Genomic DNA, 17,902 nt, shown 5'->3' with positions numbered 1-17,902 from the left:
TCACAGTACTGCATGTGTGTGTATGTCTGTGTGTATTTTGATTCTCAATCTAGATCTCAACAGAAGAGTCCTCCTTCAGCCCAGCTGTTGCCAACTCTCAGCCCCTGAAGTCGGCCATGAAAACTGTCCCAACTATTCACAATTCCGAAACAGCAAACAGTATGCACACTCTTTCGATTGATAGAAACACACCAACCCCCTCTCCTCTGTCTGGCTCTCAGCAAACCCTTTCCTGCGGTGACCCGGAGAGGGAGCTACTAGAGGTGAGCGTGTATGCTTGTGAATACGTGTATGTGTTTATGTTTCATGTGAGTTTGTGTCTACTGTTCGCAAGATCCTCAGATGCTACATACACTTATAAAATGATCTAATAAGAGAATCTTTAATTAATATAATCTCCTGTGCTGCACCAATGTTATTTCCCTCTGCCCCCATTTTGCTAAATAAAGAAACATAATAGAGAAGCTTTGTTTCGCAGTAAAATGGTGTTAATATTTACAACCCCCAAATCTGTCTCCTCTCTCCTTATCGGCTGCTAAGACAATAATGGAGTAGTGTTTGATTTTAAGTATTCTTTTTGAATACTTTTTTTAACCTTTTTTCTTCTTATTTTTCTCTTTTTGCATATATTTCCCTCATTATTATTTTTTTTTATCTGACTTAATACAAAGTTTTATTTGAAGAGTAAAAAAAAAAAAAGCAACAAGAGTGAACAAACAACTTTAAGCTGTTATACTTCTGGGACTGGAGTGAATAAATAAGACCAAGTTTAGACTTTTATTTCTGTGTTTAATTAACAAAGTTACGAAACACCCCCATTAAAAAATGGGTTGCCTTATTTTACATTTAATAACTGGTTTTGCCACCTTTAACTGCCATGACTGTAACCCGAGAGATTTGAAGCATACCCCCATAGGCTTTTAGTCATTCAGCTAACACTGTTTAGCAGTTGTGCTAAAGCTATTTGGCAACTTTCTTCAAGCTTGATGGAAAGGACTAAAAATTATATATGCAAGTTCACCTGATGGGAGAAGTGGGTAAGGGCACCAAAATGTGTTTAGACAGGCCTAACCAGCTTCAATTATGTTTAGGACAGGGCTCTGGGGTGGTCGATCTGTAACTGAATTCTGCAACACTACACTTCTGCTCAAAGTAGGTCATTATCATGCTGAAAGATAATGTCTCATATATGGCCATTCTTGAAAAACTTCTTATGATTGAAGCATGTATTTTGGTACTAGATGTTCCTGTCAGATGTTGAGCTAGAACTAGATTCATTTATGCCCCATAAGGAAGGGACCTTAGTCATCAGATGCAGACAGCTTTTTTGGTCTTCCGACACTTACCCAGTTCCTTTAAATGTCTTTATTTCTTTCAGTCATCTCACTGCATTACATACATTTTGGACAACACACATAATTATTTGTACTTTTATTTTAGTGTTAATTTATTCTAATATTATTTATTTATTAAATATAAAGTACTGACTAGATAAATTGCTATAAAAAAAAATTCTGAGGGGTCCAATACTTTATACAAATCCTTTGATATTTATTCACTCAGGTTCCCTTGTAAAAACATCTGACAAACATAGGCCAAGTTAGAGAGTAAAAAAGGGGACAAATACTTTTTTGCGACATTGTGTAACAGTGCTGTAACTTTATTTGGTTGCGTTGACATTCTGTTTGTTCACTTCTTTTCTGGCTGTAAGAGCCCGGAGACTTCTGAGAACAGAGGGCCCAAACGAGTCAGGATCTCCATGGCGGCGGTAAGACTGCTGGCCACCTTAGAGACCGTTGCTAAGTAACTGTTGCCTAGTGTCAAAGCATCGAGCAAGTGACCGACTAAAATCGTTTTGGGTACTTCTACCAACCCTAAAATAAACTGTAGCTTTGTAGCACGAGAGAAGCAGAAGCCCAGAAGGACAGTGAGATAAGAGTGAAAGAAAGGGAATGAGTAATGGAAAGGCTGAGTATGAAAAGAGAGTATGAGAGGAATAAAAGAATAGGGGAAGGGAAAATTCACCAAATCGGCATTACTGGTCATTTTAGTAATTCAACTGGAGTTTTCTCCCAAAAAAGGCTCAATCAACAGTGACCCACATAACAAGCTGAGCAACACTGTAGCTGCAGAGGCATAAGCGTGCACATGGAATGTGGTTATGTGTTAGTCCTGTTGTTTGGTGCTCTATGTTGTTAGTCTTTCATTCCCATTAGCAGTGGTGGGTATGGTCATTTAGGAAACATTTTATGTTTGTATATGTGGAAGTGAGAGTAACAACATTCTCTCTTTGTTTTCAGGAATCCCCTGAAGTAGAGGATGACATGACCACAAATGAAGTAAGAGCTCTAACTGGTTAACTGGCATGTCAGTAAGTTAGAAAAAGTTTTTAAAAATTCAGGTGAACCACAAGCAGAGCAGTAATTGTTAACATTTCATAACATAACACTGAAACATTCAATAACAGTTTCAACAGGGAGACATTATAGACACAGTGGAAATTTCTAACTTGGCCTGCTCGGTTATGTATGAATCACACAGCACCGAATGTTCTGTGAACACCAGCATGTGAGGCTTCTAAGAAGTCAAAACAACATTGTCAGCTGCTGCAGAATCACACAATGTTTTACCGCAATAATCAATTAGTCCTCTTTCCTTGTACCTCCAGTCTGGTGTCTGTCACTATCAACATAATCCCAATATTAAACAGTGCACAAGAATTATAAAAGTGAAACTAGGTCAAGAAAAACTAAAATAAATTGGAGAATGAAATGCTATGTCTTCAATTTCATACAAATCCTTTTTATGTTTGATGATTTTCCTTTGCATCTTTCTTCTTTTCATTTAAACATGATTATAAATTGCCTTTTGAGAAGGTGGATGGCAAAAGGAAAATCAGATTGCCCCCTCAGCGAGCTTCAAATCTTAACAACTGTCATGACTCATTACACAAGTCACAAGCAGGTAGATTATTTCATCTGTAGCTAAAATAATTGGAGTAGATTATGAAATTGGCTAATTATCAATCTAAAATAGTGTCACATAATATACATTATTATTACAATATATACATATTATGTGACACTATAATATATAATGTATATTATGTGACACTGTTTTATACATACAATATACAGTATCTCACAAAAGTGAGTACACCCCTCACATTTTTGTAAATATTTGATTACATCTTTTCATGAGACAACACTGAAGAAATGACACTTTGCTACAATGTAAGGTAGTGAGTGGACAGCTTGTATTACAGTGTGCATTTGCTGTCCCCTCAAAATAACTCAACACACAGCCATTAATGTCTATACCGCTAGCAACTACCGACAACAGAACTCCCAAATTCCAAATAAAAATATTGTTATTTAGAATATTTATTTGTAGAAAGAAACTGGTCAAAATAACAAAAAAACGGATGCATTGTTTTCAGACCTCAAATAATACAAAGAAAACAAATTCATTTTCATTTTTCAAAAACAAAATATGAATGTTGTAACTTAGGAAGAGTTCAGAAAACAATATTTGGTGGAATAACCCTAATTTTTTTTATCACAGCTTTCATTCGTCTTGGCATGCTCTCCACCAGTCTGTCACATTGCTATTGGGTGACTTTATGCCACTCCTGGCACATAAATTAAAGTAGCTTGGCTTTGTTTGGTGACTTGTGACCATCCATCTTCCTCTTGATCAAATTCCAGAGTTTTTCAATGGTGTTCAGGTCTAGAGATTGGACTGGTCATTACAGGGTCTTGATCTGGTGGTTCTCCATCCACACCTTTATTGACCTGGCTGTGTGGCATGGAGCATTGTCCTGCTGGAAAAGCCAATTCTCAGAGTTGGGGAACATTGTCAGAGCAGAAGGAAGCAGTTGTTCTTCCAGGATAATCTTGTACTTGGCTTGATTCATGCATCCTTCACAAAGACAAATCTGCCCGATTCCAGCCTTGCTGAAGCATCCCCAGATCATCACTGATCCTCCACTAAATTTCACAGTGGGTACGAGACACTGTGGCTTTGGTAGGCCTATCCAGGTCTCCGTCAAACCATTAGATGACCTGGTTTTTGACATCAATTTACACACAAAACCCTGTACTTAAAAATCAAAAACACGTTTTAGAAATGTGTGTCAATTTATTAAAATAAAGAAGAAATATAGAATGTATATTAGTATTCAGTAGGGCTGGCAAAATGTATGACCATAAGCAAAAGGCCAAGTTGACCCTCCAGTGGTTACAACAGAAAAATGTGAAGGTTCTGGAATGGCCATCACAGTCTCCTGACCTCAATATCATCAAGCCACTCTGGGGAGATCTCAAACGTGCAGTTCATGCAAGACAACCAAAGACTTTGCATGACCTGGAGGCATTTTGCCAAGATGAATGGACAGCTATACCACCTGCAAGAATTTGGGGCCTCATAAACAACTATTACAAAAGTCTGCACGCTGTCATTAATGCTAAAGTGGGCAAAACACACTATTAAGAACCAAGGGTATGCAGACTTTTGAACAGGGGTCATTTGGCCTTGTGCTTAGAGTCATTGTTGTGCTGGAAAGTCCAAGAGCATCCCATGCGCAGCTTTTGTACAGAAGAATGCAAATTGTCTGCCAGTATTTTCAGATAACATGCTGCATTCATCTTGCCATCAATATTCACAAGATTCCCCGTGCCTATAGAGCTCACACAGCTCCAAAACATCAGTGAGCCACCGCCATGCTTCACAGTGTGGAAGGTATTCTGTTCACTATAGGCCTTGTTGACCCCTCTCCAAACATAGCGCTTATGGTTGTGACCATAAAGCTCTATTTTGGTCTCATCACTCCAAATTACAGTGTTCAAGAAGCAGTGAGGTTTGTCAAGGTGTTGTCGGGCATATTGTAACCCAGCCTTTTTGTTGTATTAGCACAGTAAAGGCTTCTTTCTGGCAATTCGACAATGCATTTAATTTTTGTTCAAGAATCGTCGCATTGTGCTCCTTGAAACAACCACATCGTCTTTTTCCAGAGCAGCATGTATTTCTCCTGAGGTTACTATGGGTTTTTCTTTGTATCCTGAACAATTCTTCTGGCAGTTTTGGCTGATATCTTTCTTGGACTCCCTGAACTTCACTTGGTATCAAGAGATCCTCAAATGAATTGTTAAGAATTTTACGTGTATCAGAATTTCTGAAGAAGGACGAGGCTCCAGTCCAAATGGAAATTTAGCACAAAGATTTATTAATATGAACTGATAAGTCAAAATACATGAAATACACTGCAGCGGTCAAATATTTGCTCAACCCTCGAGCTTTCACAAAATATTCGCCCCGAATCAAGATCGAACATTGGTTTTAATACTCCCGCCACAGGGGCGGTTACTTTTCACTCTCGTGAGTAAAACCCATCCTTATTGGTTCTTTGTTGGCATGGTGACATGTTGGACGAATCTCTTTGTTTTCGCTGTACCATGAAGAAGGGCATGCTCTTACTCTCGGTCATAGATCAACAGGTTATTTGCATACAGGTGTGAAATCTTAACCAGGTTACAGTAATTTACATTCTATTGTCCTAACCTAGACTAGAACATCAGGGGGCTGGAGACAGAAGGTCTCTTTGTGCTGTATAGGAGGCAGTTTCATTTGTATGTTAATTGTGGGGTTTTAATCCTGTCTCTCTATCTGAGCCAGGTGTAAAGTCTGAGTGAGTGCGGCTGAGTGTAATGTATGGAGTTCTAAACTTTTTATGGTTATTGTATTCAATCATATTTCCCTAACCTGGCTGCAGCATACAATTTAATAAAACAAAAACATAAGAATACATGGTTATTAAATCAGCATTATTTAAACTTCATTTATCTCAACAGTATCCACTTCTTAATAAGTGTTTGAACAGTACTGACAGGCATTTGCAAGGCTTTGGATATCTTTTTATATCCTTTTACATCTTTAATAAGTTCCATTACCTTGTTACGCAGGTCTTCTGACAGTTATTTTCTGCACGCCGTGGCTCATTATCTAGCCTACTCAGTGCATCCACATGAGAGCTAACAAACTCATTGACTATTCACACACAGACACTAATTTCAATTAAAAAAGCCACAGGTTTGGGAAATTCACCTTTAATTGGCATTTCAACCTGTGGGTCACCTTGTGTGTCTTTAACAAGGCCAAACATTCAAGGGTATGTAAACTTTTGATCAGGGCCATTTGGGTGATTTCTGTTATCATATGATTTTAAAAAGTGCCAAACATCTATGTGATAATACATAGCTTCATATGATCACTATCCTTAAATCAGTCAATGCAAAATGTTCACAATTTCTGCCAAGGTATGCAAACTTATGAGCACAACTGTAAAACAGAATATAATTGACTGCATAAGTATTCACCTCTTTTGCTATCACACATCAGAGCATGTTTTGATAGAGATGCCCTTGTATTTTGCAAGTCCAAGTAAGTCACAAGTTTCTATCCTTCAAGTCCAAAAGTCTTTTTGGGCAGGTCCCAAGTAATTTGAAGCGTCCAGTCTGAAGCGTCTTTAAGTCTTCATGTCCCTTTTATAAATTTGCATGTATGACTGCATATTATCTACATTATACTTTAAGCACGAACAAAGGACTGAAGGATCAGTAGAATTTCTGTCTGGAGGAATGGTCTCAAATCCCTTTTTATGTGTTCTCCCACCTAATCAAACATTATAGGTGGCGACTTAGAGCGGTTATCTTGGCAAAGGGAGTGTTCAAAAAGTACAACATTTTGGGATGCAAATAATTTATTTTGAATAAAAGAATGATATTTTGATGTTTTTTTTTGTTAAAAGAGTTTTTAGGCGATTATAACTGATTGAGATTTCTGATTCCCTACCACAGATTGCGGAGTGGGAGGAGCAACAGTTGGACGAGCCAGTGGATTTTAACAATTGCAAGATTGACCCAGCCCCCTTTCAGCTAGTGGAGCGAACCTCTCTACATAAGGTGTCATTTCTTGTCAATCAAATTATCCATACTAAATCTAAATGTGGTTATTTATCTTGGATTTACTTCTCATTTATGTGTCAATTAATCTTTGGATTATAGCTATAACCCTGCTCCCTTGAAGGAGGGAAAAGGGCTACGCAGAATACAGAGGCTACATATTCTGGTTGACAAGATATTGAGGTATTGGGCCTCATATATGTGCAGGGTAAAGCCCAGCTCATCACAGTGCTGATATCTAACAGTCAACAGAAACTTAAAAGTGAGTTCCATAGGACCTCAATATTTGCCAGCATACCACCCTCCACCCCATTGCTGGATTGCCTTTGAAGCAAAGCAGACAGGGGAGATGCTCACCCTGAATGTGTGACCAGATGCTTCTGGATGTGGCATTGTCTAAATATCCAATCCCAATTACCCTGTGTGGTAATACGTAAGGTGCCATCTTCTGGACTAGAAGACAACCCTAACAGAGGCCATGAGGCCAATAGTTCCAGTGGAGCCACCCCACAGGTTTTCCAGAATGTGCCCTCCCCACTGCCAGAGGATGGGAGTGAACACACTGGGAGATAGACACTTGGTGACACTCAATTTCAGGTGGGTAGGATCCGTGTTCCCCTTCTCCTGATACAAGCCAGAGGATAGAGGGTTGCTGTTTACCCTGCACCTGTTGAGAAGGATGGGCCTGGCCTGAGGAAGGAAGAGGGAAGATCTAAGATGCTCCATATATCTTGCCCTGACACTGGTGACATGGACTTGGCACTGGGTAAAACCTCCGCCGTCTCCTCCATACCAAACAGCTCTAAGCAATACACTTCACCTGCCAGTTCAGCAGTGCAAGGGCACACCCATGTATACTTAAGCTCATCCATGAAATCATAAAATCCAAAATACACAGGAGATGTGGCAAGCCTGCTAAAACTGGGCTTCTTCTGCGGAGGGGGATCCAGCAATGCAAGTCCACCTGGAGAAGTCAATAAACCTCTGAAGATCAATAACGTATTCCCAGCTTTGCCACGGAAAGATTGGTTGGCATTCTGGATGTCTCAAGTGTAACTAGGCTCAGCTGGTAACAGAAATTGCTAAAAACTGAGTTGAAAAAGGGCAGCAAGCATGATCCAATCTGAAACAAGATAGTTTTTTTACAGTTCTTGAATGTAGTAACTCTTCTTAATGTAGTCTGAATATTTCATCAGTCTGGGACCAGGAACAGTTAATTAAAATAGCTTCTGAATTTACTAAATTGAGTGAGTCAATGGTCAAATATGGCAATTTCTTCCAAAAACTGGAAAGTGATTGATTTAGATATGATTCAATCTAAACATCAAAAAATAAAACCAGGCATCAGGGGTCAGGTAGTTGAATTGCATCCCTGAATTCTTGATTACTTCCCTTGAAATGGATGGGATTTGTGACAGAAATGTGATTCCCTAAAACTACGCTAGGCTGGAGCTTAGAAGCCTCTGCACTAAATAATCAGATTTTGGAAATTGACAATTTTTTCTGACTGTCGTTTCAATTATATTTGAATATGTGGAGGGAAATCCTTTCTCCATCTATTCTATTATTCTCTGTCTTTCTCTCCAATTCAGACTCACACCATCTTTTCCCTGTTGGGACTGGACCATGCCTATGTTACCAGTACTGGACGTCTAGTGGGAGTGGTTTCCCTCAGGGAGGTGGGTTTTCCAGTGCACTAAAACCCTGATGTCACTTTAAGGTGATGCAGTTTATGTGTTCCTAAACTAGGGCACCTGAGATTCGTGGAGGGGCTTACCTGATTAGAGGGGTAAAACAAAAAAACTATATAAATGTATACGTACACTGCTCAATAAAAGTAAGGGAACACTTAAATCACACATTGAGTCTCAATGAATTAAATATATTAAAGAAAGAAATCTCTACTGTACATTGCGTAAATCATCGAGAACAAAATTATGTAACAACGGTCAATGGAAAACAAAATCACCAAATCGCCAAACCATACATGCTGGATGATGTTGCAGGCAGCATAACATTCACCACAGCGTCTCTAGACTCATTCACATCTGTCACATGTGCTCAGTGTGATCCTGCTCTCATCTCATCTGTGAAGAGAACAGGGCGCCAATGGTGGACCTGCCAAGTTATCCGGCGAATGCCAATCGAGCTGCACAATGCTGGGCTGTGAGTATAGGTCCCACTAGAGGATGTCGGGCCCTCATGCCACCCTTTAATTGATTTGGTGTTATACTGTGATTACCTGTTCCCTTCATTTTTTTGAGCAGTGTATATTAATTACAAATACATACATACCGTTCAAAAGTTCGGGGTCACTTACAAATGTCCTTGTTTTTTAAAGAAAAGCAAATGTTTTGTCCATTTAAACAACATTAAATTGATCAGAAATTCAGTGTTGACAATGTGAATGTTGTTAATGACTACTGTAGCTGGAAACGGCTGATTTTAAATGGAATATCTATATAGGTGTACAGAGGCCCACTAAAAGCAACCATCAGTCCTGTAGCAAGCTGTGTTTGCTGATCTAAGTTTATAATTTTAAAATGCTAATTCCATCCATCCATCCATCTTCTTCCGCTTATCCGGGGCCGGGTCGCGGGGGCAGCAGTCTAAGCAGGGATGCCCAGACTTCCCTCTCCCCAGACACTTCCTCTAGCTCTTCCGGGGGGACACCGAGGCGTTCCCAGGCCAGCCGGGAGACATAGTCCCTCCAGCGTGTCCTAGGTCTTCCCCGGGGTCTCTTCCCGGTGGGACGGGCCCGGAACACCTTCCCAGGAAGGCGTTCCGGAGGCATCCGAAAAAGATGCCCAAGCCACCTCAGCTGACCCCTCTCGATGTGGAGGAGCAACGGCTCTACTCTGAGCTCCTCCCGGGTGACCGAGCTTCTCACCCTATCTCTAAGGGATCGTCCGGCCACCCTGCGGAGAAAGCTCATTTCGGCCGCCTGTATCCGGGATCTTGTCCTTTCGGTCATGACCCAAAGCTCATGACCATAGGTGAGAGTAGGAACGTAGATTGACTGGTAAATCGAGAGCTTCGCCTTGCGGCTCAGCTCTTTCTTCACCACGACAGACCGATACATCGACTGCATTACTGCAGAAGCTGCACCGATCCGTCTGTCAATCTCCCGTTCCATCCTTCCCTCACTCGTGAACAAGACCCCTAGATACTTAAACTCCTCCACTTGAGGCAGGCACTCTCCACCAACCTGAAGTGGGCAAGCCACCCTTTTCCGACTGAGGACCATGGCCTCGGATTTGGAGGTACTGATTTTCATCCCCACCGCTTCACACTCGGCTGCAAACCGTCCCAGTGCATGCTGAAGGTCCTGGTTAGAAGGGGCCAACACGACAACATCATCTGCAAAGAGCAGAGACGAAATTGTGTGGCCCCCAAACCTGACACCCTCCGGCTTCTGGCTGCGCCTAGAAATTCTGTCCATAAAAATTATGAACAGAACCGGTGACAAAGGGCAGCCCTGCCGGAGTCCAACATGCACTGGGAACAAGTCTGACTTACTGCCGGCAATGCGGACCAAGCTCCTGCTTCGGTTGTACAGGGACCTGACAGCCCTTTGCAAAGGACCCAGGACCCCATATTCCCCAAGCACCCTCCACAAGATGCCGCGAGGGACACAGTCGAATGCTTTCTCCAAATCCACAAAACACATGTGGATTGGTTGGGCAAACTCCCATGAACCCTCCAACACCCCGTAGAGGGTATAGAGCTGGTCCAGTGTTCCACGGCCCGGACGAAAACCACACTGTTCCTCCTGAATCCGAGGTTCTACTATCGGCCGTATTCTCCTCTCCAGAACCCTGGCATAGACTTTCCCGGGGAGGCTGAGAAGTGTGATCCCCCTATAGTTGGAACACACCCTCCGGTCCCCCTTCTTAAAAAGAGGGACCACCACCCCGGTCTGCCATCCCAGAGGCACTGTCCCCGACCGCCACGCGATGTTGCACAGGCGTGTCAACCAAGACAGCCCCACAACATCCAGAGACTTGAGGTACTCAGGGCGGATCTCATCCACCCCCGGTGCCTTGCCACCGAGGAGTTTCTTGACCACCTCTGTGACTTCAGCCCGGATGATGGACGAGTCCACCTCTGAGCCCTCATCCTCTGCTTCCTCAATGGAAGACGTGTCAGCGGGATTGAGGAGATCCTCGAAGTACTCCTTCCACCGCCCGACGACATCCTCAGTTGAGGTCAACAGCTGCCCACCTCTACTGTAAACAGCGTTGGTAGGGCACTGTTTCCCTCTCCTGAGGCGCCGGATGGTTTGCCAGAATCTCTTCGAGGCCAGCCGATAGTCCTTCTCCATGGCCTCACCGAACTCCTCCCAGGCCCGAGTTTTTGCCTCCACAACCACCCGGGCTGCAGCCCGCTTGGCCTGTCGGTACCCGTCAGCTGCCTCAGGAGTCCCACAAGCCAACCAGGCCTGATAGGACTCCTTCTTCAGCTTGATGGCATCCCTTACTTCCGGTGTCCACCACCGGGTTCTGGGATTGCCGCCTCGACAGGCACCGGAGACCTTACGGCCACAGCTCCGAGCGGCCGCTTCGACAATGGCGGTGGAGAACATGGTCCACTCGGACTCAATATCTCCAGCCTCCCTCGGGATCCAGTCGAAACTCTGCCGGAGGTGGGAGTTAAAGATCTCTCTGACAGGAGACTTGGCCAGACGTTCCCAGCAGACCCTTACAGTACGCTTGGGCCTGCCGAGTCTGTCCAGCTTCCTCCCCCGCCATCGGATCCAACTCACCACCAGGTGGTGATCAGTTGACAGCTCTGCCCCTCTCTTCACCCGAGTGTCCAAGACATACGGCCGCAGGTCAGATGAGACGACAACAAAGTCGATCATCGACCTGCGGCCTAGGGTGTCCTGGTGCCACGTGCACTGATGGACACCCTTATGCTTGAACATGGTGTTCGTTATGGACAAACTGTGACTAGCACAGAAGTCCAATAATTGAACACCACTCGGGTTCAGATCCGGGGGGCCGTTCCTCCCAATCACGCCCCTCCAGGTGTCACTGTCGTTGCCCACGTGGGCGTTGAAGTCCCCCGGTAGAAAAATGCTAATTGATCATTAGAAAACACTTTTGCAATTATGTTAGCACAGCTGAAAACGGTTGTCCTGATTAAAATAGCAATAAAACTGTCCTTTTTCAGACTAGTTTCTGGGGCTTTAATAATCGTGGGTTCGGTTACAGGCTAAAAATGTCCAGAAACAAATAACTTTTTTCAGAAACTCATCAGTCTATTCTTCTTCTGACAAATTAAGAAATTGCCAAAAAACTGAAGATCATGTACAATGCTGTGTACTACTCCTTTCACAAAACAGAGCAAACTGGCTGTAACAACATAAATAGAAAGTGGAGTGGGAGGCCCCAGTGCACAACTACAATGAAGTGTTTAGTTTGAGAAACAGACGCCTCACAGCAGATGCAGAGCTTTAATGGGTCCAATGAGTGTGCGGCCCCCATGGCAGCCAATCACAGGGGCCCCCAAGAAGTTTATCTTATTGTTGAAAAAATTATAGCAAGCAGAATAAAATTATATTATGATTAATTTGCTACATACTATTTAGTTGACGTTGAAGTGATAAACATCTATACTTTTTATGATTCCATAATACATTTGTATAATCGACCAATCAATTAGTTGGGCTATTTTTAATGAGAGTGTATGTTTTTATGTGGAGTTCGTGGATAATTGGGCCTATATTGTCAGTGAATCTGGCAACCTTGGGTATAACGTCAGATTTTGTCAGCTCGTTTGTTAAGGATCTGAACAGTGGAAAATTAAGTAATAAAACATAAAAATGGAACGTAGATATGTCTGCCACTTAGGGGTAAGAAAAGCAATACATTATAAAAATGAAATATAATGATATGTGCCCTTGAGAAACATCTGCAATGGATAGATCTGATAGAATGACAGCAGCAGCATTTATAGTGAAACGGGATTACAGTTCCAATACCAGCTCGCAGCGAAGTTTTGTAACTGCAGGTATGTTTTGTTGTAGCCTAATAACAATTTTCTGTTCATCATGGTACGTGAAACGTTCATACATTTTTGGGAGAATAGTATTAAATATTTATATTATCTGCCTATCTTTTAGTTGGGAAATCAGGTAGCAAGACTTTTGCGTTGGGGGGTGGTGATAGGGGGGGCCTCCGCGGTTAAGGTTCGCACCCATGGGAGAGAAAGTTAAGCTCCGCCACTGCCTCACAGGTCCTCAGCTGGTAGAGACTGGTGTTTTCTGGGTACTATTAAATAGTACCCACGAAACACCAGTCTCAATGTCAACAGAGAAGAGGCAACGCCGGGATGCTGGCCTTCTAGGCAGATTTGTAAAGAAAAAGCCATACCTCAGACTGGCCAATGAAAAGAAAAGATTAGGATGGGCAAAAGAACACAGACACTGGACAGAGGAAGACTGGAAAAAAATGTTATGGGCAGACAAAGTTTGAGGTTTTCAGATCACAAAGAAGAATATTTGTGAGACGCAGACTAAACGAAAATATGCTGGAGTGCTTGACGCCATCTGTCAGGCATGGTGGAGGCAATGTGAATGGTCTGGGTGTACTTTGGTGGTGGTAAAATGGGAGATTTGTACACTTGATCTCAACCCTGTTGAACTGTCGCAGGAGCAGCTTGACCGTATGGTATGTAAGAATTGCCCATCAAGCAAATCCAACTTCTGGGAGGTGCTTCAGGAAGCATGGCGTGAAATCTTTTTAGATTACCTCAACAAATTGAATGCCAAATGATAACGAGAATGCCAAAGTTTTGCAAGGCTGTAATTGTTGCAAATGGAGGATTCTTTGACAAAATGACAAAATTATTATTTCAATTAAAAATCATTATTTCTAACCTTGTCAATTACTTTATTTCCTAATCATTTTGCTATATTTCCTATTCAAACTAATTTCATGTGTGTTTTCATGGAAAGCAAGGACATTTTTACGTGACCACAAACCTTTGAACGATAGTGTGTAGGTATTTACATTCATTTTTAATGTTATTAATATAATAATATTATAAGTTATAGAAACATTACAATTTGAACAACAATGAGATTTTCCTAATTTGGTGCCACCTTGAGGAATTCCAGCAACACCTATATGCATTCAAAGAAAAATCCAAATGCTGGTTCTCTCACATGAACAGAAATTGAGTGAACTGATTGTTAGCAATGAGAAAATTACAACTGGATTGCCATTGCCTGCTATTCTTCGTTTGAAGAAAGATAATCTTAGTGACAGTGAAGGAGTGTGCAGCTTTTCCCAAAAAAAATTGGCATTTTAGTATACGCTTTTGTAGGCATCCAAAATTATTTCTGGTGAATAAATTATTATATATCAAATGTAGAATAGGGACCCCTGCTGGAAAAAGGTTGTAATCCGTTGAAGATCAGATTTTCAAAACTGATTTTAGGCTAGAAGGTATTAAGTGCAAATCGCCTTAAAATCACTACAATTTAATACAATAAATAAAATTTACTTGATTTATTACAAAAATGAATATGTTTATTTTTTTGTTAATGTGTAACAAATCATTTGTGTTGGTACATTTTAGAAAGTATGTGTTGTACTAGATTATGCCAACAACTTATCATCTGCTGTCCCTGGGCAAGTGAACATACAGTAAACATGAAAAACATTATTAATGAACATACAAACATCCTTATCTGATTGGTAAACTGAATATTTCCTGTTTACTTTGGCTGGAAATTTGTTTGAATATTGATATCACTTCAGATCATTCCCTAAGGACAATATTTAACTTCATTAATCAGCAGTAATCAAGGCTAATTCAGTCCACTCATTACATTTGCTGCCTTGGCAACACGAATCACTACTATGTGTGATTTTTCTCTCCCCATCTCTCTTTTCTCCTGCTCTCTCCCTTCTCCCACTCTCATCCTTCTCACCTTACTTCTCTTTATCACTACTCCTTATTTCATTCCCTCTCCTTCCCCCATCTTTCTTTGTCTTTAGCTGCGTAAGGCCATTGAAGGTTCTGTGACGGTGACAGGTGTCAAAGTGCGACCCCCACTTGCCAGTTTCCGTGACAGTGGCAACACCACAAGTGTTTCTGAGGTGACAGAGCTACACAAGCTTTGGAACCGGCATAGAGGTCTCTCATTACCACGGGAACCTACCCCTCCTGACATGGAGGATCAGTTGAGTGCTACATATGAAGAGAGCCCTATCAATTTCACACAGGACCAATCAAATTTGGAGTTTGAAACCAGCCCTGCTGACAATACTGACCCGCCATCAGAATTGGTTCTTCAGGAAAGCCTCTCAATAACGGAGGACCAGACAGAGGAGTTTATCTTAGAGTGCAGTCCTACCCACACTGATGATTCAGAGCTGGCTTGTGATTTTGACCCTGCCCACCTCCTTGAAAGTAACCGATCAGAGCCGGTGAAAGAGAACGGAACTCCCTCCCATGGAACAACATCCCAGAACATAGAGCAAATGGATCAATCAGAACTGCAGTGTGAGCGAAGCCCCATCCACACTGAGGACCAATCAGAACGACAGAAGGAATGACACGGTTAGGAGATATGCATGTTGAGGTTTCTGAAAACTTAGAGGACACTCTCACCTCTATCTCCAAGGTGGACATGCTTGTGTGCGTACATGTGTGGGAGTGAGCGAATGTGTTGGTCTGAAAGGGCTCGTATTTCTGTGTGAGTGAATGTTTGGGTGTGTGTGTATGTGCATTTTGTGTTTGTTTGTATGTGGGTTCATGAATGTGTGACCTGCCAGAACCTTGCCCATGCACCCATTTAGGGCTGACACTCATCTCAGTTTGATTCTAAGAGCCAAGCTACAGTTGACCCCAAATTATAGTTACAACTATAAGTCAGACAGAGAAGGGGAGTGTGAAAAAAAGACAGAAGGACAGAAAACAAGACAGAGAAAGAGAAAAAAATGAAACAGAAAGAGAGAAACAAAACTTTTCTTTTTTTTATGAAAGGTTACAGGATGGAGGTTGGTTGAGATGGGACAGAAAAAGAACAAAGCTAAGATGGAGAGAGTAGAAGCGAAAGAAGTCTCAGATTAGATGGATTTAAATTAAATGGCCTATAATATACTTTGCAATTAAAGTACTTCCTGTAATGGTATTTTAAGTGCATGTACTGTCGATCTAAAGTGGGACTAAAAAGGGATTATAAAAGAACAAGTTTCAACCTTAAGGCAGCTGAGAAAAGGCCAACATGGTGACACTGCTCCATTATAGAATGGTACCTCACAGGGTTAAGAGCACTTACGAAGCACATTGTAATTAACATGCATTTAACTCAAAGTACATGTAGCCTTCTCTGGCTTTAAGGTAGAAGGACGGGTGGACGTTAGAGTGTCTTTGTGTAACAGGGTGTTTTGGTAACAGTGTGTTTTGTAACTTATGTTTCTTATGACAGGAAACGTTTCTTCTCACAACCTATTTTCTGTACTGTTTTAAACATGTGCTGGGATGATTTAAATGTTGAATTGCAACACATTGCACAGGAATTGTTGGTTATGTGGAGACAGAAAAGTGGCGCTCAGAATACTGCAGTTGTTGTGAACACAAATGCACGTTGACACGTAAATGGGTTTGAACTACACACACAAAATGAGTAAATGGAGATTGATTTGAGTACTTAATTTAAATCCACATATAACATTACATTAATAAAGAGATTTTAACATTGCAAAGGTGCTTGACATCAAAACACTTAAACATGCAAAAAGCCCCTTCAAAGTCAGGCTGCCCGTAACAGCAGACACAGAGCAGTACTTAATCAAGCTAGATTGCTCCGGTTTTAGGTAGGCCTGCAAATCTGGGTGCCACGTACAGTTATCCTCTGAACGTGGCCGAGACAGTTTAATACTAGAACAGCCTACCTAAATCTTTATCCCAGGAAATCTAGGTGTGATACAAGGGGCTGGTATTTAAAAAGCTTGTCTGAAAATGTACTCCCCATGAAATAGTTGAAAGCACTGCCCACTTCTAGAATTAGCACCTCCCTCTGGCTTCCCCCTAAAACAACATCTTACACAAACAAACACACCATTGAAAAGTTTTCATGCAGCCTTGCTTGGCCTTGAAGTGAAGTGTATTTAGAAATACATACCACATAAAAGCACAGTCATTTTGGCCAAATACACAGATGAGCAATACACTGTTAATTAAAATGTCGGTTCAAAATAGTGTGTGTAAATGTGGATTAAATGAACGTTAAATACTTTCTCACTTCAACTTCACTTTATTGCCATATTAGAGCCATAGTAATATTTCAGTGTCAGTGTAAAACCATGCCATAACAACTTTGGTTAATTTGGGTCTGTGTATTAGGAAGAGTCAGTTGTGCAATAATTTATCTTATGTATCCATAATGACAAGTAGTGCTCGCCATTAAAGCACCCTTTATACTTGCCTCGGACATGTCCTCCATCCTGATCTTGTCCTGATATTGTCTGCTTCCAAGGTCTGATTGCAATTCGATCGCCCTCCGTGTTTTAATTGTCTACCCGTCTAAAAAATTTGTGCTCAGGCGGGAATGTGACCAAGATCAGAGCCAAGGATGTATGTTAGACCCAGGTATAAACGGGGCCTTAAAGATTCACTGTGGGAACTTAAGCACACCAATTAAGTTGTATGATATGTTATGAATTGGAATCGTAACGGTTTATTTTTTATTTCTTATTTGCATGTTGTAACATATCATACGAAATGAGTGATGTCATACCCTAATGTATTATGTAGTACACAATAAAGGGGGACTAGTTTTAGTTTGTGAGCACCTCTTTCACAACTACAGGCGGAAACGATACAATCTCCACAGTGCGTCTTTAAGATATAGTGTAAAAGGAGTGTAATGTAGAGAGTATAAGCAAAACAGTGCATTTAGTTAAGCAATAAGTCTGTAGTTCCTC

At 41.5% G+C, this 17,902-nt stretch overlaps 1 protein-coding gene across 8 annotated transcripts in view; it reads left to right on the top strand.

The window, feature by feature from the left end:
* Positions 1-16,015, top strand: part of clcn2a (chloride channel, voltage-sensitive 2a) — a 99,873-nt gene extending 83,858 nt beyond the window's left edge. For 7 of the 8 annotated variants that reach the window (XM_020045450.3, XM_020045447.3, XM_020045444.3 and 4 more), the window contains 6 exons: positions 54-263; positions 1,712-1,768; positions 2,301-2,339; positions 6,855-6,959; positions 8,552-8,638; positions 14,969-16,015. In XM_020045450.3, coding sequence (XP_019901009.1) covers positions 54-263; positions 1,712-1,768; positions 2,301-2,339; positions 6,855-6,959; positions 8,552-8,638; positions 14,969-15,529 — 1,059 coding nt within the window. In that variant the 3' untranslated portion in view covers positions 15,530-16,015. The remainder of the gene's footprint in view (positions 1-53; positions 264-1,711; positions 1,769-2,300; positions 2,340-6,854; positions 6,960-8,551; positions 8,639-14,968) is intronic. The other variant, XM_020045448.3, reaches the window with a different exon arrangement.
* The last annotated feature ends 1,887 nt before the right edge of the window (positions 16,016-17,902 follow it).

This window comes from Esox lucius, chromosome 3 (genome assembly GCF_011004845.1).
Source record: "Esox lucius isolate fEsoLuc1 chromosome 3, fEsoLuc1.pri, whole genome shotgun sequence".
Classification (NCBI taxonomy): Eukaryota; Metazoa; Chordata; class Actinopteri; order Esociformes; family Esocidae; genus Esox; species Esox lucius.
The sequence above is the reverse complement of the archived record's forward strand: the minus strand, read 5'-3'. Positions and strand labels throughout refer to the sequence as shown.